The 22,033-nt window shown below is 51.4% G+C and overlaps 7 protein-coding genes across 7 annotated transcripts; 3 read left to right on the top strand and 4 right to left on the bottom strand.

The window, feature by feature from the left end:
• Positions 1-252: 252 nt before the first annotated feature.
• On the top strand, positions 253-2,887 carry BO83DRAFT_23276 (HET domain-containing protein). The gene is made up of 2 exons (XM_025526909.1): positions 253-939; positions 989-2,887. Exons 1-2 carry the CDS (start codon positions 453-455, stop codon positions 2,875-2,877), a joined length of 2,376 nt encoding a protein of 791 aa, XP_025388445.1. The 5' UTR covers positions 253-452; the 3' UTR covers positions 2,878-2,887.
• Positions 2,888-4,401: 1,514 nt separating this feature from the next.
• On the bottom strand, positions 4,402-6,247 carry BO83DRAFT_378091 (uncharacterized protein). Its single transcript, XM_025531162.1, has one exon. It carries the CDS (start codon positions 5,978-5,980, stop codon positions 4,712-4,714), a length of 1,269 nt encoding a protein of 422 aa, XP_025388444.1. The 5' UTR covers positions 5,981-6,247; the 3' UTR covers positions 4,402-4,711.
• Positions 6,248-6,571: 324 nt separating this feature from the next.
• nut2 (mediator complex subunit NUT2) lies at positions 6,572-7,596 on the bottom strand. Its single transcript, XM_025528465.1, has 3 exons — positions 7,524-7,596; positions 7,379-7,475; positions 6,572-7,299 (listed from the first exon to the last, which is right to left on the bottom strand). Exons 1-3 carry the CDS (start codon positions 7,552-7,554, stop codon positions 6,933-6,935), a joined length of 495 nt encoding a protein of 164 aa, XP_025388443.1. The 5' UTR covers positions 7,555-7,596; the 3' UTR covers positions 6,572-6,932.
• A 1,840-nt stretch (positions 7,597-9,436) lies between these two features.
• BO83DRAFT_378090 (putative serine/threonine protein kinase) lies at positions 9,437-12,830 on the bottom strand. The gene is made up of 4 exons (XM_025531161.1): positions 12,769-12,830; positions 11,710-12,670; positions 11,566-11,663; positions 9,437-11,519 (listed from the first exon to the last, which is right to left on the bottom strand). The coding sequence occupies exons 2-4, from the start codon at positions 12,590-12,592 to the stop codon at positions 9,513-9,515; spliced, it is 2,988 nt and encodes a 995-aa protein (XP_025388442.1). The 5' UTR covers positions 12,593-12,670; positions 12,769-12,830; the 3' UTR covers positions 9,437-9,512.
• Positions 12,831-14,225: 1,395 nt separating this feature from the next.
• Positions 14,226-16,605, top strand: BO83DRAFT_359960 (uncharacterized protein; the record flags this gene model as incomplete). The annotated part of the gene is made up of 3 exons (XM_025529377.1): positions 14,226-14,264; positions 14,319-15,125; positions 15,159-16,605. The coding sequence occupies exons 2-3, from the start codon at positions 14,452-14,454 to the stop codon at positions 16,603-16,605; spliced, it is 2,121 nt and encodes a 706-aa protein (XP_025388441.1). The 5' UTR covers positions 14,226-14,264; positions 14,319-14,451.
• A 427-nt stretch (positions 16,606-17,032) lies between these two features.
• Positions 17,033-18,496, top strand: BO83DRAFT_444343 (uncharacterized protein; the record flags this gene model as incomplete). Its single annotated transcript, XM_025536493.1, has 4 exons — positions 17,033-17,153; positions 17,430-17,497; positions 17,574-18,058; positions 18,133-18,496. 4 exons carry the CDS (start codon positions 17,033-17,035, stop codon positions 18,494-18,496), a joined length of 1,038 nt encoding a protein of 345 aa, XP_025388440.1.
• A 297-nt stretch (positions 18,497-18,793) lies between these two features.
• On the bottom strand, positions 18,794-20,558 carry BO83DRAFT_311917 (DnaJ and TPR domain protein; the record flags this gene model as incomplete). The annotated part of the gene is made up of 3 exons (XM_025527496.1): positions 18,794-19,046; positions 19,098-20,259; positions 20,324-20,558. 3 exons carry the CDS (start codon positions 20,556-20,558, stop codon positions 18,794-18,796), a joined length of 1,650 nt encoding a protein of 549 aa, XP_025388439.1.
• Between the last annotated feature and the right edge of the window lie 1,475 nt (positions 20,559-22,033).

Genomic DNA, 22,033 nt, shown 5'->3' with positions numbered 1-22,033 from the left:
CTCTTGTCTCCTTCGCAATTCTCGGAAACTTGCGCATCTTCACCTTCTATAATATCTGCCACTTATTTACGATGACCAGAAAGTCATTAAAAAAGCATCAAGCACCTTTGAAGATCTTTCAGCTCATCCACGATTGCTTACGTCCGAGTCGATGATCCATTCAGCACTAAGCACGCAAGTGCCACATCATGCGATGTGATTAGTTCGATCAATTACCCAGGCGCCTAAAAGGTGGGGTTCATGCATTGAGGCAGATCCCTGTCTTTCAGCTCTGCCAACTCAGCAGAGGGGGATTCTTATTGAAATGGAGATAAACTCCACCCCAGCCTCCTCACAGCAGACTACAGGCTTTTCTGTCTGCCTCAACTTGTTGCCTTTCCACACTTGAGAGAGACTTTTCCTTCAGTACCAGGTCTTCTTTCTGCGTGGGATACCTCATCAGTAGGGTCATCATGGACGAGACTGGGGATGTGAGCCAGCCTGTTGTGAATGAAAAGACTGGAACGTGTTCCTTGTGTTCGTGTCTTGAAAGTTGTTCCTTGTGTTCGTGTCTTGAAGGTATTCAGAATTGGGAGTCCGATGGGAGATATCCAACAAGGGATTCAAATTCAAATTCTTTTTTAAAAGCTCAGCAAATTTTTTTCCATGAGCAGTGCCCAAATTGTGATGATATCCCAAATGATTTGCTCTGTAGGTTTTGCAAACATCTAAGGCTGCGGCACCTGAATAATCACATGACTCAACACATCGAACAACTTGTGTTGAACTTTGGTACGGTTCAGGACATACAGCAGCGGTCTGGCAATTGTGCATTTTGCAGCATTGTTATCCAAGAAGGGTGCTTGAAGGGTTGCAACGAGTATTCGAATTTGATTATGCGAATTGATAATGCAACTCCATACAAGGATATACACTTGGAGTTCAACTTCTACGAGCAAGGTTTGTATCATAGTCATTAGTTAAAGCGTAAACTAATCATGATTGTAAGGTATTGCAAGGCTTCTCGCTAAAGACTATGCTAAATGCATTGGTGGGATTTTTGACAACACCAAACGGACAATATGGCAGCAGCCGATGGTAGACTGGAGCACAGTCCGCATCTGGCTAGAAAATTGCGACAGAGAGCATGGAAGCTCATGCCACAATGGACTCCTAAACTCACCGCCACACGAATTCCGACTTATTGACACGGAAAGAGGATGCGTAGTAATGGCTCCTCCTTCCTGCAGGTATGCTACCCTGAGCTACGTGTGGGGTAGCACTACTGATGAAAATGCACTGGCAACAAAAAGCACCATCAAAATGCTGGAGGAAGAGGGTTACCTTTTTAAAACCCCTATACCGGTGACATTTAAGGATAGCATCTGTGCGTGCATTGAATTGAGGATACGGTACCTCTGGATCGACAGACTGTGCATTGTGCAAGATGACACTACCACCGTGAAAGCCTCACAGATCAATGCCATGGGCGACATATATGGCCATTCTTATCTCACCTTGGTGGATTTAGAAGGCGTCACCATGGATCATGGTCTTCCCGGGGTTTCGCAAGCAAGAGCAAGCCATACTACTCATAAGGCATGCGGACTGAGCATGAGAGCCATGGAAGATAATTTCACTACGCTTGTCAAAAAATCAAAATGGAGATCCCGAGGCTGGACGTTCCAGGAGGCAATGCTATCGACAAGGATGTTGTTCTTTACAGATACAGGTGTATTTTTCGAGTGCTCCCAAGCTTCTCAGGAAGATAGATTTGCACTGTCGACGTCAACGCGGTTACAGTTCGCACCGGCCACAACATACGATAAACTTGTGTTCGAACTTTCATCCAGATCTTTTACTATCAACTCTGATGTCCTCAGGGCATTTTCTGGCATCATGCATTGGAAATATGGGACGGAGCATTACTTTGGCCTACCATATTGTGAATTTGTGAGGGGTATGCTCTGGTGTCCCTGGGATATATTTGCTTATGAAACACCTGTGGCCAGGCGTACAGATACAGGGGATATTTTTCCGACCTGGTCATGGTCTTCTGTAATGGAGCCCGTTTACTTGGATTCATACAACCGCATCCATACATCATTACTGGGTGTATGGGGTACTCCATCTTCCAGGACTAACGAAACGGTGCACATAATTTGGCCTCATAATCAACAACTGTCACGGGACGAGGAGGACGGCTGGGCTCGAGAACTTGGTTTCGCATTGGCGTGGAAGGAGGGTTGCTTTCCAAAACCATTACCGTCAATGCTGAATGTCAGCACCACCTGGAAAGAGTATCGGGCCCTTCTCAGATCCGGATGGGCATCATTCGATAAGCTTAACGAGGAGGCGCTTGGGTTAGCCTATTTGCATGGGGAGGAGGAGATCGAAAAGATATTTTCCTCGTCTTGCATGGAACATGCCAATCAGCCGGGGGCATTGTTGGGGCATACCCAGTCACTTGAAGCTCGAATGATCCAGTGGGGAGACAAAAAAAACAAATTCGTTTTTGGAAGGTTTGTACAGGTAATATTGCACGGCATGCGTGATGACAGGGTAAACATGTGGATTAACTCTAACCCTGCCCATTGGCAATTTCTGGACCATGATTACAGCACGGATCATGATACCAAATTGAATGTGCTTGCTCTTTCAATGAGCCATGTGGACGACATCCTATTCGAACATGAACATCGAGGCAAACAGGGTCGATGGTATGATTCCGAGGAAAGCATACTCTGCTCCTCCTGTGGCCTAGATTTCATTTTTCTGGTCGATGTATTGATTGTCGAAACTCGAGATGGACTCAGTCGACGAGTGACTACAGGGTTGGTCGAGCTTCATGACTGGATTTCTGCGTCGCCTGAATTTCGGAACTTCACTCTTGTTTAGAAGTCTGGAGAGGACTTTCGTCAGGAGATAAGTACGCACTGAGCTTCTGTCTGAGCCCATATAATGGAATAGATTACTGCTTTATATAGATCATATTGGTTACAATTTTTCTTTACGAGCATAATGGCAGTTGATGAATTGACGATCAAGGATAATATCTATTATGATCACCCCTACAATTCCCATGCTGTTACTAAGGTACTATGTCCTATATTCGTAGAGGTACTCACCTAAGTAAGTGTCCAAAAAGCCTATATTTTCCCACCTAAGCCTAAACAAGACGAATCATTTCTCGTCTCTGTATATAACTTCAACAGCTGACTCATAACGAGCGGGAAATGAGCCTATCACTTCATGTTATACTGCTCTTAGTGAACAATCAGTAGAAGGACACAGGGCAAGAGAATTCAAACGGATGTATGCGTGAATGGAATTACCTCAATTCTATTCTACCATTTCACAACTTTTCAAGCACACATGCACTCTGAGTGCACAATAGTCATAAACATCATATATAGCTATCAGCTATCGGGTAAAGTGGATTGCAAATTACAAAATTTGACTAAGATGAGTATTACAAACTACTTCTACCTATTATGTATACACAACAATATACCACTACTATTCACCTCAAACCTAGCCCGCTTCCACATAAGTTCATCTTAGATAGACAATATCTACACCGTAATAGCGCACATATATAGAATACTAATCACCAGCCCAAGAGGGTACGTACCCTTCTGCTCTTTAACATCAATCGCCCTATACTCCAATCATGTATTCTAACGTATGAGATTGAATTGAATTGATACCTCATCCCAATTAACATCCCTATCATCTCTACAAGCCCCCCTCCCTAATGCACACTTTCCACATAATCATAACCAAATCCACCAAATCCACCACTTTAACTCCCCCTATAAAAATAACCAAGCATCAACAACCTAACCCACCAGCCCACACAAACAAAGAAAAACCCTAAACCAAAAACCCAAACCCCAAAACTCAAAACAACAACCGAAGTAAGAACCTACTCCCAACATCCATCCATTCACCTCCACCTCTACCTCTACCTCCTCACACACACAAAAAAAAAAGTCGGTGAACCAAGCCCAACCCAAACCATGTCACCCCCCCAAACCCAAACAGGTAAAGTGTACCATAGCACAAGAAACAAGAACGGGAACCAAGTGGATTCTCTCCCTCTCTCTGTGTGAATCAATGATTATCATTCATGGAGAAATGAGGGGTAAATACCTTACCCTAACCATTTACCAAACTACTTACTCCGTACACTAATACTTTACTCCGTGTTGGGCCAGTGAGAATTATCAACCATGCTTGATTATTTATCTGATTGGTGGGGAAGAAATGACTCACTCACCATAGTTACTACTTAGTTACTTTTCTCAACTGTGGGATTTCGTGCCGGTTGCCGGTTACCGGTTATCGCTTTACTTTCCCTAATTAACAGAGCTCATTTTATGTGCTTATTTTACCGAAGTTGAGGAGTTATTTGACTAGATTTATTTTATGTATTTAACTATATAATTATATACTCAATTCAAATATGTGAAAAAGAAAGATAAACGCCGTCCCATGGATCGATTCCCACCCACGGCTAATGTTAAAAAGTAAAGATAATCAAAAGTGGGTATCGTATCGGGTATCTCCGCAAAGGCAACCAAACCAAACCAAACCAAACCACAACAACTACTAACTATTGCACACACACAATGTTAGTAGTCAGAAGGGTTGTCAGTACTGTACAAAAAAGGCAATCATCAATTCATCAAACCATTATCATCATCAATATCATCATCGTCATAGCAGCTTAGAAACTACTCCCACTATCCTGCCTTCCAAACGGCTTGGTAAAGTCCAACGGACTTAATTCCCGCTCCGTGGCGGAGTTATTCGTCTGTGTCTCCCCACTCCACGATTGCGAGCCGTTCGAGTGTCCCGTGGGTGGGAGATCCAGACTATGGCCATTATCTCGGTCAAAACTTCGGTCTCGACCAATCCCACTTTTCAAGATATTGCCCGTCCCCGCACCACCGCTCTCGGAGTGCTCGAACATGGCGATGGAGAGTTCCTCCGAGTCCATGCGGGGCGGGGGCCGTCGACGGGGTGCGGCGCCGGCCGCGGCGTGGTTGAGGTCTGAGGGGACGCGCGTGGCATCGACGAAGTCGGGCAAGTCATTGTTGTTGTTGTTGAAAATGCCGTTAACAATGTCGCCGTTGCGGCACGGGATCTGCGGCGGGATAGTTACAGGCGAGGCGGCAGCATACAGCGGCGAATCAGGTTTCCAGGTGAGGTTGTGAGTGCTGCGGACAAGAAGGACGAGTTTACCAAGGACAGCGAATTCGAGCTTAAGTTTGACGCTGTAGATGACGGGTTTGATCATGGTTTCGAGGATGTAGAGGTCGCGATATTCGATGACGAGGAGTCCCAAATCCAGAGCGATGATGATCAGATTGATGGCGACGAGCTGGTACATAATTTTGCGTTTGCCGCGGTCGGGATCGAGGCGGAGCATGCGGATGGTTTCCCAGATGTAGAGGACGGAGAGGATGAATTCTTGCAGACAAAAACCGGTCATTTGGATCTTTTCCATAATGTTGTAGCCGGAGATGAAGATGGCTGGATGGGAGGAGAGGTTGGAGCCATAGGTGAGGACGGAGGTGGGGATGTGTAGGAGGAAGGCGTCCACGATAATCATGGTGAGGACGCGGCGGAGGACTTTGGGGTTGGGGAGGACGAGATGCAGGCGCGAGTAGAGCACCACGGATTGGCCGGTTACCATGGCGTACCAGCCGATGGTAATGAGGGTGATGGAGAGGGCGGTAGCGGACGTGAGAGCGAAGTATTTGAGCAGAAAGCCGGCCGAGTAGGGGATTAGACCGAGAGCGGAGATCAAAAGAGACCAGAAGTAGGGACCGCGAAACTGGGAAAAGGTCGCAAAGACGAGAATGACCAGTTCGATGGCGTTATACCAGGATAGAGCGGCCATGGTAGCGATGACGATGCGCAGGGCCAGGCTGTTGCCTGAGTAGGGCCCAACCACGCCATTGCCGGGGGAGGCGGTAGGGCCGGTGATCATGATGCCATTGCAGAGAGACGATATACGATGGGAAGGAAGAAAAGGGAAGTAGAGAAGAGAGGAAGAGGAAGCAGAAGTAGAGAAAGAGGAAGAAGAGGAGAGAGGAAGCGAGACTAAGCGAGTAAGAGTAAGGCTAGACGAGAGAGCGACTAAGAAGAGGAAGAGGCAGACAGAGACAGACAGAAGCAGAGGCCGATGCAGGATCCGGGGCAGGCGGGCAATTACCCGACATGTAATGAATCAAGAATCATGACAGGTCGTCGGGCTCAGATCCTTGCCGTCTGGGGACATTGAAAGGCAGTCAGTGCCCGGCTGACGGGCGGGGGCCGGCGTGACGCGGTGCATTGTTATTTGCAGTTGCCCTTCGCCTGCTTTATTGGGCGGGGAGTGTGTCCTCTCTGTTGTCATTATTAATGTTCAGCTGAGCATTTAACCTGTTAGTTTGGTTAATGTTGTGTTAAACTCTGAGATACACCGTCCTGAGGTGGATACTAGATAGGGTTATGCTGGCATACCTGCTATGCTATACTCCCCTTCCATATGAAATCATATAGGAGAAGAATAAAGGAGAAAATAAACAGTCCTTGCATCCCCACGTGCATTATCCCCCATTATTTTTATTTTAATCATTCATCATGTTATTTTTATCCCTCTGCTCCTTGTCTGAAGAGATAATAATAACTCTAGGGGGCAGTAACAGCAGCAGCAGCAGCTACTGCCACACACAAGGCTGAACCCATTACTTGCTGACATGAGTTTCAGTCCAGTCGGCATTGGATTCCGATCATCACATTCCTTCCATCATCCATCATCACAAATCACCACTAATAATATATTAACCCCAAAAAGAAAGCATGCAAAAAATAACTCCACCCCCAAACTCCATCCCAATATAATTCTATCCCTCTATTCCATCATCATCATCATCACCATCATCATAAGCAACTAACCATCACCCCCTGCCCTCCCCATTATTATTCCCATTTCCATCACCACCAAACGAAGCAACCACTCTATCCACCTCCCCCCTAACCTCCGGCATCGCCCCCCTCATCTCCCTCGCCAACACATCCCGAAAACTCCCAAACGCCTCTTTCTTCCCCTTCAGATCTTGATTCCCGCGCTGGATCAACTCGACGAATTCTCTGGTGTAGATATCCGGATTCCTTGCTGCATCTACGTAATCGATGATCTCGGGGGGGAGTTGGATGCTGTGGATGGGAGGGTCGTTGCTGTTTCCTGGTGATTGGGATTGTGCGTCGGGGTGATTATCGGAGGTGTGTGTGCTGAGAGTGGAGAGCGCGAGGGTGAGGTTTTTTCTATACACGTAACACGTAATCCGTTAGTAGAGTTATAAATATCAGGTGAGAAAGATGGCAGGGATAGCAAGGAGGGTACATTTTGCGAACGAGCTCTTGTTGGGTTTCGGGACCGAGGTAGCCGTGGACGGCGGATTGGATTTCGAACAGGTGTTGGATTACGTCTTTCAGGTCGGCTGAGGCTGATTTTAGTATTAGTTGGATTGAAAACAGGGTATACGTACTGTCGACCGTGCTGAGGGGAATGGGAGCCATGATGAGCTGCTCTGAAACGTGAAGCTTGGAGCTGAAGGGGATTCTTGTTGGATGATGACGAGAGCAGAGAAGAGTCGAGTCCGGGGTAGACTAACCGTTTTGGGTAATACGATGCTACATCCATGTTCCAACTACGGATCCGCCGCTTTATGATTAGACGTACACTCGTTGCTACATTTGACTCTGCTTTGAATGGTCGCGTCCCTAACTCTGCCAATGAAGCGGCTCGAGAAACAATTGAGTACTAAGCCGATTTGGCTGATTCTGTACGTCTTGCGAGGACATGTAGAACCCTACGCAACATTTACAATCAACGTAAAGACATGAATGATCAATGAACAAAATACCCAAAAGGATCACCGCAGTCAATACATACAGCATTTCCCCATGATATTTCCCTATTGAAAGTTGAGTCTGAAATTGTAATCCACATGCAGTTTATGCAATATACGTCGATCAGCGAACCAAAATTCCCTAAAGGACTCACCGTCCGTATCTAACAGCATTCGAAGCTGAGAAAGAAGCAATTATCAAGGCCAAGGGTTAAATATAAATAGTACCCATATCTTGTCCTCTTTCCATGGATGAACTACGATTATATCATCAATATCCTGCAACTGCTTTTGCTTTTCTTTTATATCTACTTTCACAATAGACAAACACAAAGACAGAAACTATCGACAAGATGAAGATAGTGACCGTTCTTTATGCAATGCTCCTCGCTACCTTTGCGGTAGCAATGCCCGCTCAAGCCATTGATCAAGACGAGAAAACAGTTGAGAAGAGACAGAGTGTACGTCGTCTAGTTCCCTGCTTGAGAGATTGATGACTTGAAAAATATAGGCTGACGGTACTGGGATATGGATAGCCTGTATGTGAATAATCTTTCCTGTCTGAAAGATATGTGGAGATTATAGATTGACAGAGATCATGACATATGAATAGTGTGTATGTGATTGATCCTTTCTGTCTAAGATAGAGATAATCAGGGAATATAAACTGACAGGAATGAATGTGGATAGGATATCCCTGGGGGTGGGTGACCCTTCCTAATCCCAAGATAGATAACATGATATAGGCTGACAGTTATATTAATATGGATAGTTTGTATGTGATTGACCTTTTTCTTACCTGAGAGATAACTTCACATTATAGGCTGACAGTGATGGGATTTGAATAGTCTGTATGTGAATGACCTTCCTGTGCCTCAGACATGATTGGATAATACTATAGTACTATAGACTGGTATCATGGAAATTTTCATAGGCGGTATGTGATTGACCTTTTCTGCCTGCCTGCCCTCAGAGAAAACTTGAGACTAGTATAGGTTGACAGCGATGAAATCTGAATAGTGGGCCCTCCTGTGAGTGACCCATTCTGTCTATGATCTTGACTTGGGCATATCTTTTGTTATACTAATTTTGAAATAGTAAAAATCTTGCCGTAAGCTGCCGGATACTGTAGTAATCGGCAAGCTCTTATTCAAGTAAGTAAGACCTCTGAATTACATTATGCTTGTTGTTCACTAACGGACTTTTACTAGAAAGTCCGAGTCATATTGTACTATTCCTCTGTGAGTATGTCATGAATGATTAGGCATTAATTCTGTGAATAGGGTTCTTTAGACGCCTTGGTTTAGGTTTTCCCTATTAAGTTAGGTTTCCCTATACTGTTTTGCAAATGCAAAGGCTTCTTATATATGTTGTAACCATTCTATATGTTCTCTTAGTAGTCTTCTGAACAGTCCGTGAGTAATCAGCACATGCCACGATCCCAGCTGATCCCAGAGCGAAGAGCGGCGCTAATTTAGACATGTTGTGAAGATGGAAAGCCGTCGGCTGTTTAGTAGTGTATACTCATAGAACTATGATTCAATGCAATGCTCGCTCGCTGAAACAAGTCTACCTATGTATACCAGATTAGGCTCTATCTATATTCAACCCTCACATCTGACTCGGCTATATCTCGCGCGTCCGCAGCGGCACCCGCGCCATCTCAATCTCCGTCTCCATCTCTAACCCCGATAGGCTTGGAAATCGCCGACTAAAGTTGGCTTCCCAGTCATCGCCTGCCGTCGTTGCCGAGCTCACCGTCGGACTAGCCGGCTGGCTCTCCGTCCGCGTCTCGAGACCCCCCACCCGGAGCCCCTTGGGCTTGGGTGGCAGGGCCGGTCGCGACGACCCGGTGCGCTGAGAGGCCGCATATCCTGTCGATGCCGTCTCCTGTCGGGGCAGTCCGCGCGATTCGTATCGCTCCTGCATCGATGACGCTGTCGTGCCGCTGACCCGCGATCCCCGCGTGTCCGGACGCGCCTCCGTGGGCTTTGCCTGCAAAGCGGCGCTTGACTCGTCCGTGTATCGCCCGTAGCCCGTCGCCGTCTTGGGCGGAACCGGTGGCCGGTTCGACTCACTCAGCAGCGACTGCACCTTGCTTTGGATCGCCTGCGACCGGGACCCGTCGCCGCCCTTGAAGCCGCCCGCTCCACCCTCGGCCACCCGCCGACGGTACTCCTCCGCCGCCTTGGCTACACGCTTCTCCTCCTGGGAGAGCCGCCGCCGCTCCAGCTCCCGCCGCATCTCCGGCGAAATGTCCTCCCTGTCCATCTCGATCAGGTCGCTGGCCGGCTCTGCCGTCACCTCCGCCGAAGGCAGCACGGGTGTGGGGAACTCTTCCGCCACGGGAGACTGCGCCTTGCTTTCTTGGTTACTGTGTTCGAACCGCCGGAACGCATCGCCAAATCGTCCCGCAAACAGCGTCTTTGTGCCCGACAGAGACAGCGTCGACAAGCTCGATCGTTTTGTGTGCTTGGACGTGCCGCTGTACCGCTTCTCGCGCTTCCGGCTGCTCTCCTCTTCGCGTGCGCGCAGATAGTCCACGTCCGACGAGATGTTGCGGTCGTACGGCTGGTCCGTTTCGGTGCGCGCGTGTTGCAGCGGTGTGCCGCCTTCATACGGGCTGCGTGGCAGGTCAAGGGAGGAGCGCGCGCTCTCTGACCCGCGAGGCAGCTCGAAACGTGCGCTAGCGTGGACAGAAACAGGCCGGGAGCGGCCGTTGGCTGACCGAGATCGAGCAGGCTCCTCCACATCCAGATTGGTAGGTCGGAGTCCGTCAAGCGACGGCCGTGGTGAGGCAGACAGATCGGAGACGCGGTCGTTCGAGACTCGCGGGTTGGGGAAGGACGACGAGGTGGGTGACGGAGCTTTGCTTTGCCGGGCTGCTTTTTTGTCCGCCTCTGTCGGCCACGGTTGGCTGGATGGCCGACGCTGGTGGTCGCTTGACGGGAACTTGAAGATGGGCCGGCTGGATGGCTTGGAGTTCGGCACGCCAGGCGTCGCCGGCGGAGAGGTCATAGTACCAGTCGAGACCATGGCGGGTTTCTGCGGCACAGGCTGGTACAAGGGAACCTGAGGCCGGGCCTCCTCGCGGCAAGTCTCGATCACCTCGGACGACTTGGTCTTGATCGGAGCTGGCTGAGGACGACGTTGAATGGTCGGCTCCGAAGTTGTCTTGGGAAGAGGATCATTTTCTGCCGCGGGGTGTTTGGCAAACGCATCATCTGCCAGAGCATTGGTAAGTCGTTGAGCCAAATCTTCATCTTCCGTTTTCTCGGACACGGTGGGTTCAAAGTCGAATTTGCCCCCTTTCTCGTGCAGGATCTGGAACTGATCCAGCGACGGGAACCGGTTCGAGAACTCATCCGCGGACTCCCGCTGTCGGTTTCCGGCATCCAAGACGGAAAATGGATCGCCACCTCCGCGAAATGGCGACGGACTCGGCTTGGCCGAGTTGTGCTGCGACGGAGTTGGTCTGGTCGGGCGGCCTCGTCGCATGGGGGCAATCTCGGGGATAATCTGCGTCTCTTGCATTGGGGGAGAAAAGACGGCGCCCACCTGCGGCGTTTCTGTGGGCGAGGGCGGCAGCTCCTGGTAACGGCGGGCTTCCGACGTCGAGCGATTGGCATAAATCTATCTGTGTGAGCTTTCGCATTGCGTCTGCAGGCATGGGACTTACGTCTCGGATCGGCACATCTTTGCCTTGCATGTGGCAGATCTCGCGCACCACTTCAAAGATATTCGGGCGTTTTTGCGGGTGTTCTTTCAACATCCAGGCTGGAGAAGTCAGCATTGCGCCTTCCTTTCACGCAGAGAGTCTTACCAATCAGCATCTTCAAGCGATCGGAGAAGGGTGGGTAGCTTGGGAATTTGTAGCTTGCATTCAAAATGGCCATCTGTCCCACCTCCTCAAACGGAGTCGTGTAGTAGCACAATTTATATAGGAGGACTCCCAGCGCCCAGATGTCGCTCTTCTCATCAATCGGCTGCTTCCGATAGACGTCGATCATCTCCGGACTGCGGTACTGCAGCGTCGTATGGCGCTGCACGTCATCCTCAATCAGCCGGCCTTCCGCCGCCGAAGTGGCCGCGGGGCGCGGCGGCGCAGTAGACCCAAAGTCACACAGTTTGTAAATCGTGGAGCCTCCGTGACGGGAGATCAGCACATTCTCGACTTTGAGATCCCGGTGCAACAGCGGAGGCTTGAGGTAGTGCATGCATGCGACACCCTCGGCCACGTCCGAGAAGATCTTGATAATCTCCGGCTCGGTCAACCGGTTCTGCAAGCGCGTATTCATGAAGTCGATCAGTCCGCCGCCGGCGCAGAACTCCATGAGGAGAAAAACCTCGTATCCGCCGCCCTGCAGTTGCGACGCATGGGAGTCAATGTAGGTGACGATATGGCGGTGTCCCTTGAGCTTCTTCATCGTTTCAACCTCCGTGCGCATGTTGGCCAGGGCCGCCTTGTCGGGGACGGCCACGCGCTTCAGCACTGCACGATCGGAGCCATCGACGGGTTGAGGCAGGCGCACGACGTAGACGTGGGCGAAACCGCCCTCGGAGAGGTATTTCTCGACCACGACCCGGTGGCTGCCAACCTGGACCTTGGTTCCGGGCAGAAAGGTGCCGGCGGGGGCATTGATGGCGGCCATGGGGTTGTAGACGGGGATCGGGAGATGCGGAGCCGCCTGGGACTGGTAGGACATGGTGGATGGGACGGGCCCTCGAGGGGCACGAGAGCGATGGTCAACAAGGACAGGCTATAGCGGCATCAAAGGGAAACGCTGATTGCGCGCGAGAGAGTAAGAAATAGAGGTCGGGTGAGGCTGAAGCCGGGGCAGGACGGAGAGAGGACAGTTGGCGGCGGGGAAGGGGGCGGTACCTGACAGGGCCAGGGGCAAGAAATGACGCCAACACGGGGGGGTGGAGAGGAGAGGAGAGGAGAGATAGCGGAGGAAGGAAAAAAGAAAAGGGAATTTCTGGAAAACAGGTCGAGGGGATGGGAAACAGCAGCCAGCAGAGCCGGATGGAGATCAGACTGACCAGCAGCAGCAACGCAGCAGGCGTCAGGACTGGAGACTGGAGACTGAATGGATTGGATGGCGTCGGCCGGCTTCCGTTCAGCGTGGAGTCACCGCCTGGCAGTAAGTTTGGTGCAGCAAAAGGCTGAAACAAGGCGGATCTCGGATTCCAGGCTGACAGAAGTGGTTTTACTATATACTGGGGGAGAGTGTGGGAGAGACAGAAGTTTGGAGGCAAAAGTATCTCCCCTCTTCTCTCTCCTTTCCATCTCCGCAACTGACTTAACGCATCCCGTGATCGCTTGGTGCCTGGAGATCACGGACGAGCATCATCATGATCATCCCGGCTGCAGGCGGTCAGAATCCGACCATAGCAGTGATGGCAGGGGTCAGTTTAGCTTAAGTATCTACTGCGACTGGACGGAGATTTAGATTTAGTGTTTGGTGTGACTGGAAGTCATCCGTGAGGCCATCCGACTCTTCTGTTGCCTGAGGCAGCAAAGAAAGAATATTTACACGTGATAGTCATTAGTCATGAATTGAACCAACCAGCGAGTGCGGAGACATCAACCAATCAGACGACTGCCGGTTCCCCACGCGATGCTCCAAAACAGCGAAACCAAAACAAACACAAACACTCGATAGTATCTGGTGATCCTGCAAAGATATCGGCATATCTGATCTCTATTGTTGCATTCAGCGGATACTACAAAACATCCATGGTAGTCCACCCAGTAGATAACTCTAAGCCCATCCGGCCAGGGTTCTAATTAAGGTTGTGAGATCCCAGCCGGGTTCGCGGCGGATGCTTGTGCTCTATAGACTTCCGCTGGAATGTGGACGTGCCACTGCATTCATCACGACATTGTATAGCAGGTTGCACCGGTGCTCATTGGTAGTGCAGTTAGAATTCCAATCGCTCTCCAGAATGTGGTGGATAGCTGAAGCCGATCCCATCGGTATTTCCATTTGACAAGGGACCAAATCAGAGACAATCAATCGGTGGTGCTCAGCAACTGAAACCCAGCCATTGATCATCGTGTTTGCTCCCGATTTATCGTCAACTATTCTATCTCCTTCCACTGCCACATCAGCTACGTTACACATACAGCAGATATATCCCACCGCTCAACGGGGTAGCAAAGCAATATCGTATATACATAGTACATCTATCTCATTACGCTGGTCGCCAGGGATCCGTTAGCGTTGCTGCGAGGATCACACAAACGGAGTCGATCCTGATTAGGCGCTCCTCTTGCCGCCAGCCGATCTCTCATCCCACGTCGCCTTTCTTCTTCTTCGTCTTCTTTCTCCTCCCTCGCTATCATCGTGTCACCTACTATTATTGTTCCATCAGGTATGTGCTCTCACTGACGATTGCTGTGCTATCTGACCTCCTATCTCGATCTAGACGCGCTGATTCCAGCGCCTGCCGTTGTTTGATCATGTCGCCACGATCGCAAGTGCGCCACCACTAGTCATCAACAAGCGATATATATATTATATAACCCATCAAGTCTAATAATTCTTAACGACCGCCTACCATGGACGACGGTCCTCCTCCTCCACCCCCTCCCCCTCACGGCGAGAAACCACAAACCACCCAGGGTGAATATCGCAAAACTTCCGACCTCCCTCCGGGAAATTACGACATCTTTATCATCCCCCCTCACTCCGCCGGCTCCGGATTCCTCTACCTTCCTTCTCTCCAGCCACAACGCAACAGCTTCATCGCAGGATCTGCCTGCACACTCTTCGCCGTCCTGCTTTGGACCCTCATATCACCCCTTCTGAAAGCATGGTGCGCTGCCACTGTCGCCAGTGGCAATGGCCTGGCCATCGCCGTGCTGGCTATCGGAGTTGGGGTCGTCGGGTGGGCCGTGGGCGCCTCACAATCCGATTCTGGGGGAGGCCGACGACGGCCCAATTTTGGATTTAATACCGGCGGGGGTCCAGGCGCGGGTGGACCCTCCGGCAATGGCGCCGGAGGTGAGTATGCACGGGGACAGCAGCATGGGGCCCAAAATCAGGGCCCGAATGGTCATCCTGGTGGACAAGGGCAAGGACAGCAGCAATATGGGGGCAACTTCAACTCGGGTCCGCCTCCGGGTGCAGGCCAGTACGGTGGGAACCATCAATACCAAAGTACTGGTGGGCCCGGAAGTGGACCACCCCCGCAACCGCCGCCGCAGGCAGGCGGATCAAATAAGACAGGTTCGTCTGCCACCGGCTCTGAAAGCAAACCTCAAAGTGGAGCTGATTGGGAGAAGGCCCGTGAAGAGACCCGGCGCAAGGAGGAGCTGCGCCGCAAGATGGAGGAGTTCAAGCGGAAGCGGGAGGCCGAGCAGCGCGAGAAGCAGCAGAAGCGCGAGCGCGAGGCCATGGAGCGGGAGCTGCGTGAGCGCAGGGAGCAGCTCGAGAAGGAGATGGCTGCCGCTAAGGAAGCGGCCGCCCGCGAGGCCCGAGAACGGGCGGAGCGCGAAGCAGCCGAGGCCAAAGCCAAAGCGGAGCGAGAGGCCGCGGAAGCTCGAGCCAAGGCGGAGCGAGAAGCTGCGGAGGCCAAGGCCAAAGCGGAGAAAGAGGCTCGAGAGGCCCGCGAGCGAGAAGCACGTCGGGCAAAGGAAGCCCGAGAACGAGAGGCGCGACGCGCCGCCGAAGCCAAGGCCCGTGCTGAGCGCGAGGCCGCGGAGGCCAAGGCTAAAGCAGAGCGTGAGGCTGCCGAGGCGAAGGCCAAGGCAGAGAAGGAGGAGGAAGAGCGTAAAGCTGCAGCTAAGAAGGAAGCGGATGCTAAGTTCGCGGCACTCAAAGAGGCTGCCGCGAAGAAGTACGCTGAGAAGAAAGCCAAAGATGCGCAGGAGGCAGCGGCCAAAGAGGCCGCCAGCCAAAAGGCGTCTAGCACGTCCACTCCCCGCACACCATCACCCAAGAAGCCTGCTTATCCCCGCACCGACACTGACAGCTCATATTCCAACTTTCGACCGACTGACCGTCCTCGCCGGCCGTACGGCGGTGCCACCTCGGGGTCATCAGTGTACTCAGACTCTTCATACGCGCCATCACAGACAACAGCACGCACAACCCCACCACCATCGAATCGCGGCGCCTATGAGACCAAAGACCCTGATAAGATTGTTATCAAGGGTGTGTTCGAGTTCAACAACAACTTTGTGCGCAGTCCTGTGGCGCAGCTCGTCTCAGGCCAGGGCATGGTCAGCGATGGACTGGTTCTAAGGATCACGACAGAAGGACTCTTCATCGACGATGATGTACGCGGCGTTGGCCAACGCGAATGGGACGTTAAGGCATGGACGATGAGCCTCGTCGAGGTATGGTGTCCGAAATTTGGGGCGCAGCGTCAACCACCGAAGCCCCCGCCGGGGCCATTCAATCGGCGGGGGAATGAACCGACCCCAGAGGAATCGGAAGCATTCCTGGGCAACCTGCTGAAGATGTGCAAGAACACGTGCCGACTATCGACTGGGGGAGGAGAGGATCAGCGCTCGCTGCATGTGTTGCGGGCGTCTGTACGTGACCACGAGGGCAAACGGTATGTGTTTGTGCTGCAGGAGACGGAGGGATGGAAGGTGGCGATTGGGCTGCAGCGGTTGCGACGGGGGACGTTGTCGCGGGCATTGGGGGTGATGGGGTTGGGAGTGAATGAGAGTCGGATGATATTATCAGGATTAGGATATGAGTGATGATACCTTGTATATACAATAGCACATAATGATGAGCCTTTTACTTATTACATACCGGTGTAGTATAGTAACGTTAGCCCTAAGTCAGATATCCTTCCACACATGTATACACATGGCATGTATACACACCATAGATAAAATATTACCAACCCAGATAAACAAAATAAAATAAAAATCCGCATCACCAACCCCACAGTCAATAATCAAGGCATGGATAGAAATCCAGGGTCATGACGTCGGAACCAAACAATACCTCTCCCCGCGTAACCCCAACCTGACCCAACCGACATCAACCCGACAAAACCATCATCGCAACACCACCGCCGCCGCCGCCGCCATTCCCATTAATTATAATAATTTACGACAGCAACTACAAAACAACAGAACAGAACAGAAAAGATGAAATGATACTCGAGAAAGACAAAGAATGTCCCTCTGGACAATCAGCCTCGTCACACAGATCCTGTGTCTGGCGCTGGTAACGGGATTTGTAGCGCTACGGGGAGTTGTAGCGTGGAGGTTAAAGAAGGGGGTGGATGTTGAGGATGGTATGATCCCTTGCCCCCCCTACTCTTTGTCTTTATATAGGTTGATTGTATTGGCTAATGGAGTTGATACTAGGGTTTTGTTTTGTATCGTTGGTATATACCCTATCTATTATACTGAGTAGGGAGTAGTACGGAGTACATATAAAATGAGAGACTAATGGCAAAGGGTACTAGATATTCTTCGACGCATACTGCATATTAGTTCTTTTTTGTATGTCCCTATCCCCTTCTCTCTCACATACATACTCTATATTTATATACTAACAAAGAAGATAGATATATTCAACAACGGCACCCAACCGCCCTCAACCTTCACTCCATCACAAACAACCATCGTGTACAAGGTACACTTCCCAATAATTTTCATCATATCATCTTTCATCCCCAACACTAACACCTTCCCCCCCTCCCCCAATATAGTTATTTTATACGTTGACAATAATCTACGTCCCAATGACCCTCCTCGCCAAACTAACCCTCCTCACCATCCTCGCCCGACTCTTCATCCTCCGCCGATCCCAAACCCTAACCGTCTATCTCACCATAACCCTCACAACAATCTACTACATCACCATCTTCTTTATCAAGATTTTCATCTGCGACCCGGTTTCCACATTCTGGACGTCGCCCAACAACCCGCATAACCCTAATTGTCTCTCCGAGGGGGCGGTGTTTCTCGCTGATGCGGTGATGAGCGTTATCACAGACCTGGCTATCCTACTACTGCCCATCGGGTTGATGTTCCCGCTACGACTAGGCGTGGTGAAGAAGGTGAAGGTGGGGGCTATGTTGGGATGTGGCGGGTTGGCTGTGGGATTTAGTATTTATAGGCTTGTGCTTGTGGTGGACGTGGGGGTGCGGGGATTGGGGAATAGTCAGGTATACGCTAGAATACTGTTGTCGGGGTAAGTTAGTTTTCACTGAGGGGGTGGTTGAAAAGGGGGGGGGGGTTTGGTGTGATATGCTAACTGGTATCTAGGAACGCGGAAGGAGGCTTCGGGCTCATTTGTAGCTGTATACCCGCGCTGCATATCCTCGTGTCGAGGGTGAAGGCGAAGATGAGGAAGGGGTCAAGGTCTTCTGCTATTGCGTCTGGGGATGGGAGTGGGAGTGGAAGTGGTGGGAAGAAGAGGGATAGGGGGGTTTCTAGTAGTGGGGGCACTACTGCGACTCCGATTGTTATTACCAGTTCGCCGGAGGATGTGCTTCATGATCCTGGGGGGTTGCTTGCTTCGTGTGATAATGGTGATGGTGATGATAATGTGTATGATCAGAATGAAGAAGGGGAGGGACGAGGTGAGAAGAATGACAATAGGGATAATAGGGAGGAAGGTTGGGTGTAAATACAGTGTTTCACTACTTAAATAATTTACTCAAAAATTACTCAGTACAGCATTAGGATCATACATTCATCCTATCCCAACTCATCAGTCATCCCAGGTATATAACGCCTCTGGCATCCGCCAGCATACTATCAATCAATAATCAATAAGACACTCCGTCCACAACGGATGAAGGAAAAACCAAAGGAAAATAAAAAAAAACCATGTCTATCGCCCAGTCTGTCATGCGGGTGGGAATCAGAGGAAGCAAATCGAACAATCAACAGGAACAGCAGCAACTTTTAGCATGCACGCTGTCTAAAAGGGAAATCCGCCGGGGAATCCTCCGCGCTGTCCTCCTGCGTGCGCAAAGCCGCCGCCGCCGCCGTTCATCATGTTGAACAGCACGCTGGGATCGATGTTGATATGGGTTCCTCCCATACCACCCATGCCTCCCATTCCTCCCATACCGCCCATTCCGCCCATGCCTCCCATGCCGCCGAAGCCGCCGTGCGAGAACATGTCAGCGGGGTCCATAAGGTCGTCGCCGTTGTCGTAGGCAGCACGTTTCCTATGCTGGTTAGCAAATGCCAAAACACCACATTTAGCGAGGAAAACTTACTGAGGATCACTCAAAGTCTCGTACGCCTCACCAATCTCCTTGAACTTCTCGTCACCAGCATCACCGTCCCGGTTCTTGTCCGGGTGGTACTGGATCGCCATCTTGCGGTACGCCTTCTTGATCTCTTGTTCGCCCGCGTCCTTGGACACACCGAGGATCTTGTAGTAATCCTTGCGCTGCGCCTTCTTCAGCTCGAACTCGGCCTTTCGGATCTCCTCTTGGATGCCCTTCTCGGTCGGGTTCGACTCTGCCACCGCCTTGTAGTCACGCACAGCTTCTTCCCAGTTGCCGGCACCGCCGTGCGCCTTGGCGCGCATCTTCTGCGCCTTGAGGTACCCGGGGTCCAGCCGCAGGGCCTCATTGCAGTCTGCCACTGCGTTGTCGTACTCCTTCAGGTTGATGTAGGCCTGCGCACGGTTCTGCAGAATCTTGGCGTTCTGGTCCTTGTTCTTCGGGTCGACTGTCAGCGCCTCACCCCACAGGTCGATGGCGCGACGGTAGTCCCTGGCCTTGAAGGCTGTGTTACCCTCTTCCTTGGTGCGCACCAGCTTCTGCACGGTCCGCAGCAGCTTGATCGCCGGCTTCATATCCGGATCCAGACCCAGGCACATCTTCAGCAGCTTCAGCGCCTGGTCCGTGTCACCCATACCATAGAAGGCCCGGGCGCGGATCATCAGCGCATCAGGGTCCTGGCTGTTCACCCGGAGCATGCTAATAGCAATGTCCTGTGCCTTGCCGTACGAGTTGTCATTGCCCATCTTCAACTGGGCCTCTGCAGTCATCAGTGTCCACTTACGGGGCTCCTTGACACCTTGTCCGAGGAGCTGACGGGCCTGGTCGAGGCAGAACAGCACCATCGAGACACCACGGTCCTGCGAGAGAGCCTCCTCCGCCTGGCTGACAAAGCGGAGCATCTTCTCTGCGGCCGCACGGTCAGTAGCGGAGGCCGGGGGGTCAATCCGTGACAGCACGTCAAGGGCATCCGTCGGACGGCCCAAAGCGGTCAGGATACGGGCCAAGCGGTACATGATCTTAGTGTTGGTGGGGTCGAGCTCGCGGGCCCGTTCGCAGTCCTCCAGAGCAGCCAGGTATTGGTTGGCCGCCATGTATGCTGCAGCCCGGTTGGACAGGTAGACGGACGAGTTGGGGCTAATCTCGAGAGCTGTACCATCGTTAACTAAACTGCCACCAGAATCTGCCTGAAATGAAGTCAGGTATTAACCTACCCTTGTTGAATTCCTCAATGGCGCGGGCATAGTTGCCATCCTTGAAGAATTTGTTTCCAGCCAGCTTGAAGGAGTCGGCCTCAGCGGTGTTCCCATTGGACCGGTGAGGGGGCGGGGTCGGACTCTTCTCCGTGTGAGTACCATTCACACCGTTGGTGGCGGAAGGGGAACCGAGGCGGGGATCGTTGGTGTCGACGTCCATCGAGCTTCGCATATCATCGCGAGCGGCAGCCATAGCGGAAAGGCGACGTAGTTCGTCGGGATGAAGGTTAAGCGGGTGGAAGTTAGGGTCGTGCGAGTACCGATGATGAACGGCAGACAGCGACGACGCGGACCGGGGGACGGACGAGGGTTTCGACCGGACCGAGGCTGATTTGGAGGGAGTGGAGGTGGAACGACTGTGCGCCGGACGAGTAGGTTTTCGAGGAATGGAAGGACGTTGAGTCGGAGTAGGAAACGACTGCGGATGGTGAAGCGGCGGCGTAGGAGGAGGATGGGGGTGGCGAGAGGGAGCCGAATGAACGGTCTTTGCCCGGTGAGGAGGGGGCGGAGGTCGAGTCGGGAATGAGTCGTCGGTCTTGACTCTTGCGGATGGACGTGGGGGAGGAGGGGAACTCGCTGAAAATGAAGAAGAATAAGGAGGAGGGGGGAGAGGAGAGGAAGACGGAGGGGGAGAAGAAGCAGGAATCGAGCGAGTGGGAGGAGTAGGAGGAACAGGAGCAGAAACAGTCGTTGTCGGAGTAGATTTAGACTTGGAAGAAGAGGATTTGGAGGAAGAAGATTTGTGACGAGAGAAAAGATGCGGGAGCCCCATCGCCGCTGGGCTGACTGTGATTGGTGGCGCCGATCGAAGGGCAGCGAAGGCGGTGGAATTTGTTTCTCTGCTTTCTTCTTTCTTTCTTTCTCTCTCTCTCTCTTCAAATCCCGGTGGTGTTATCCCTCACTTGACGCGGGTCTGCACCTGGTTAATTTATCAATTATTATTAGTCGTGTCGGTGGACAGTCAGTGTTAATCTATCACTGTTTCTGTCACTCTCTCTTTCTCTCTGTCTGTCTCGGTTCTGTCGTAATCCCGATTTCTATCACTGCTCGTATCGGTCTTAATCCGTCTCAAGCACTCATCATGATCTGTCGTATCTGTTCAGTTGCAGCTTCGGAAAAGAATGCCAGCGCGGAGTAGTATCAATCAACTTTAAATGTCACTTCACTGCTCGCTGAAGAAAACACAAGCAAAGCACAGCACAGCACAACAAATATCATAAACCTTCAAGTCAAAAGTCAACACTCAACAAACACAGATGAATGAAGTGATGTGAAAAAAAGTTCAACGGCGCTGGCCTCCATCTGTCACGCTGCTACTAATATTAATAGTCTCCATCCAGACGGCCCTCCCAGTCGCTCGAAAATTCGGAGGCTGGGTCACCGACCATCACTGGCTAGCGTCTTGCCTTCGTCATGCGAGTTGCCAACAGCAACACTACGCGCTGCCAATGATTCCCCTCAATCTTACGCCTCTAGTCTGTCATGGCGGTCGCAGTTTGACAAGCTTTTTCTCTTTTTACTATGTGGCCTAGACTATCTTGACACTGCGGTTGGCTTATCGCTCCGTCCACCACTCTCTACCCAAGCTGGGGCCACCCGCATGTTGGTGCGTCCAGTCCACGTTTACCCTAACTGCAGACGTGTAACATGGCTTTCTTTCTGGCTGCC

The sequence above is a fragment of the Aspergillus eucalypticola genome (genome assembly GCF_003184535.1).
Source record: "Aspergillus eucalypticola CBS 122712 chromosome Unknown BO83scaffold_11, whole genome shotgun sequence".
NCBI lineage: Eukaryota > Fungi > Ascomycota > Eurotiomycetes > Eurotiales > Aspergillaceae > Aspergillus > Aspergillus eucalypticola.
This window is presented reverse-complemented; position numbering and strand designations above follow the sequence as displayed.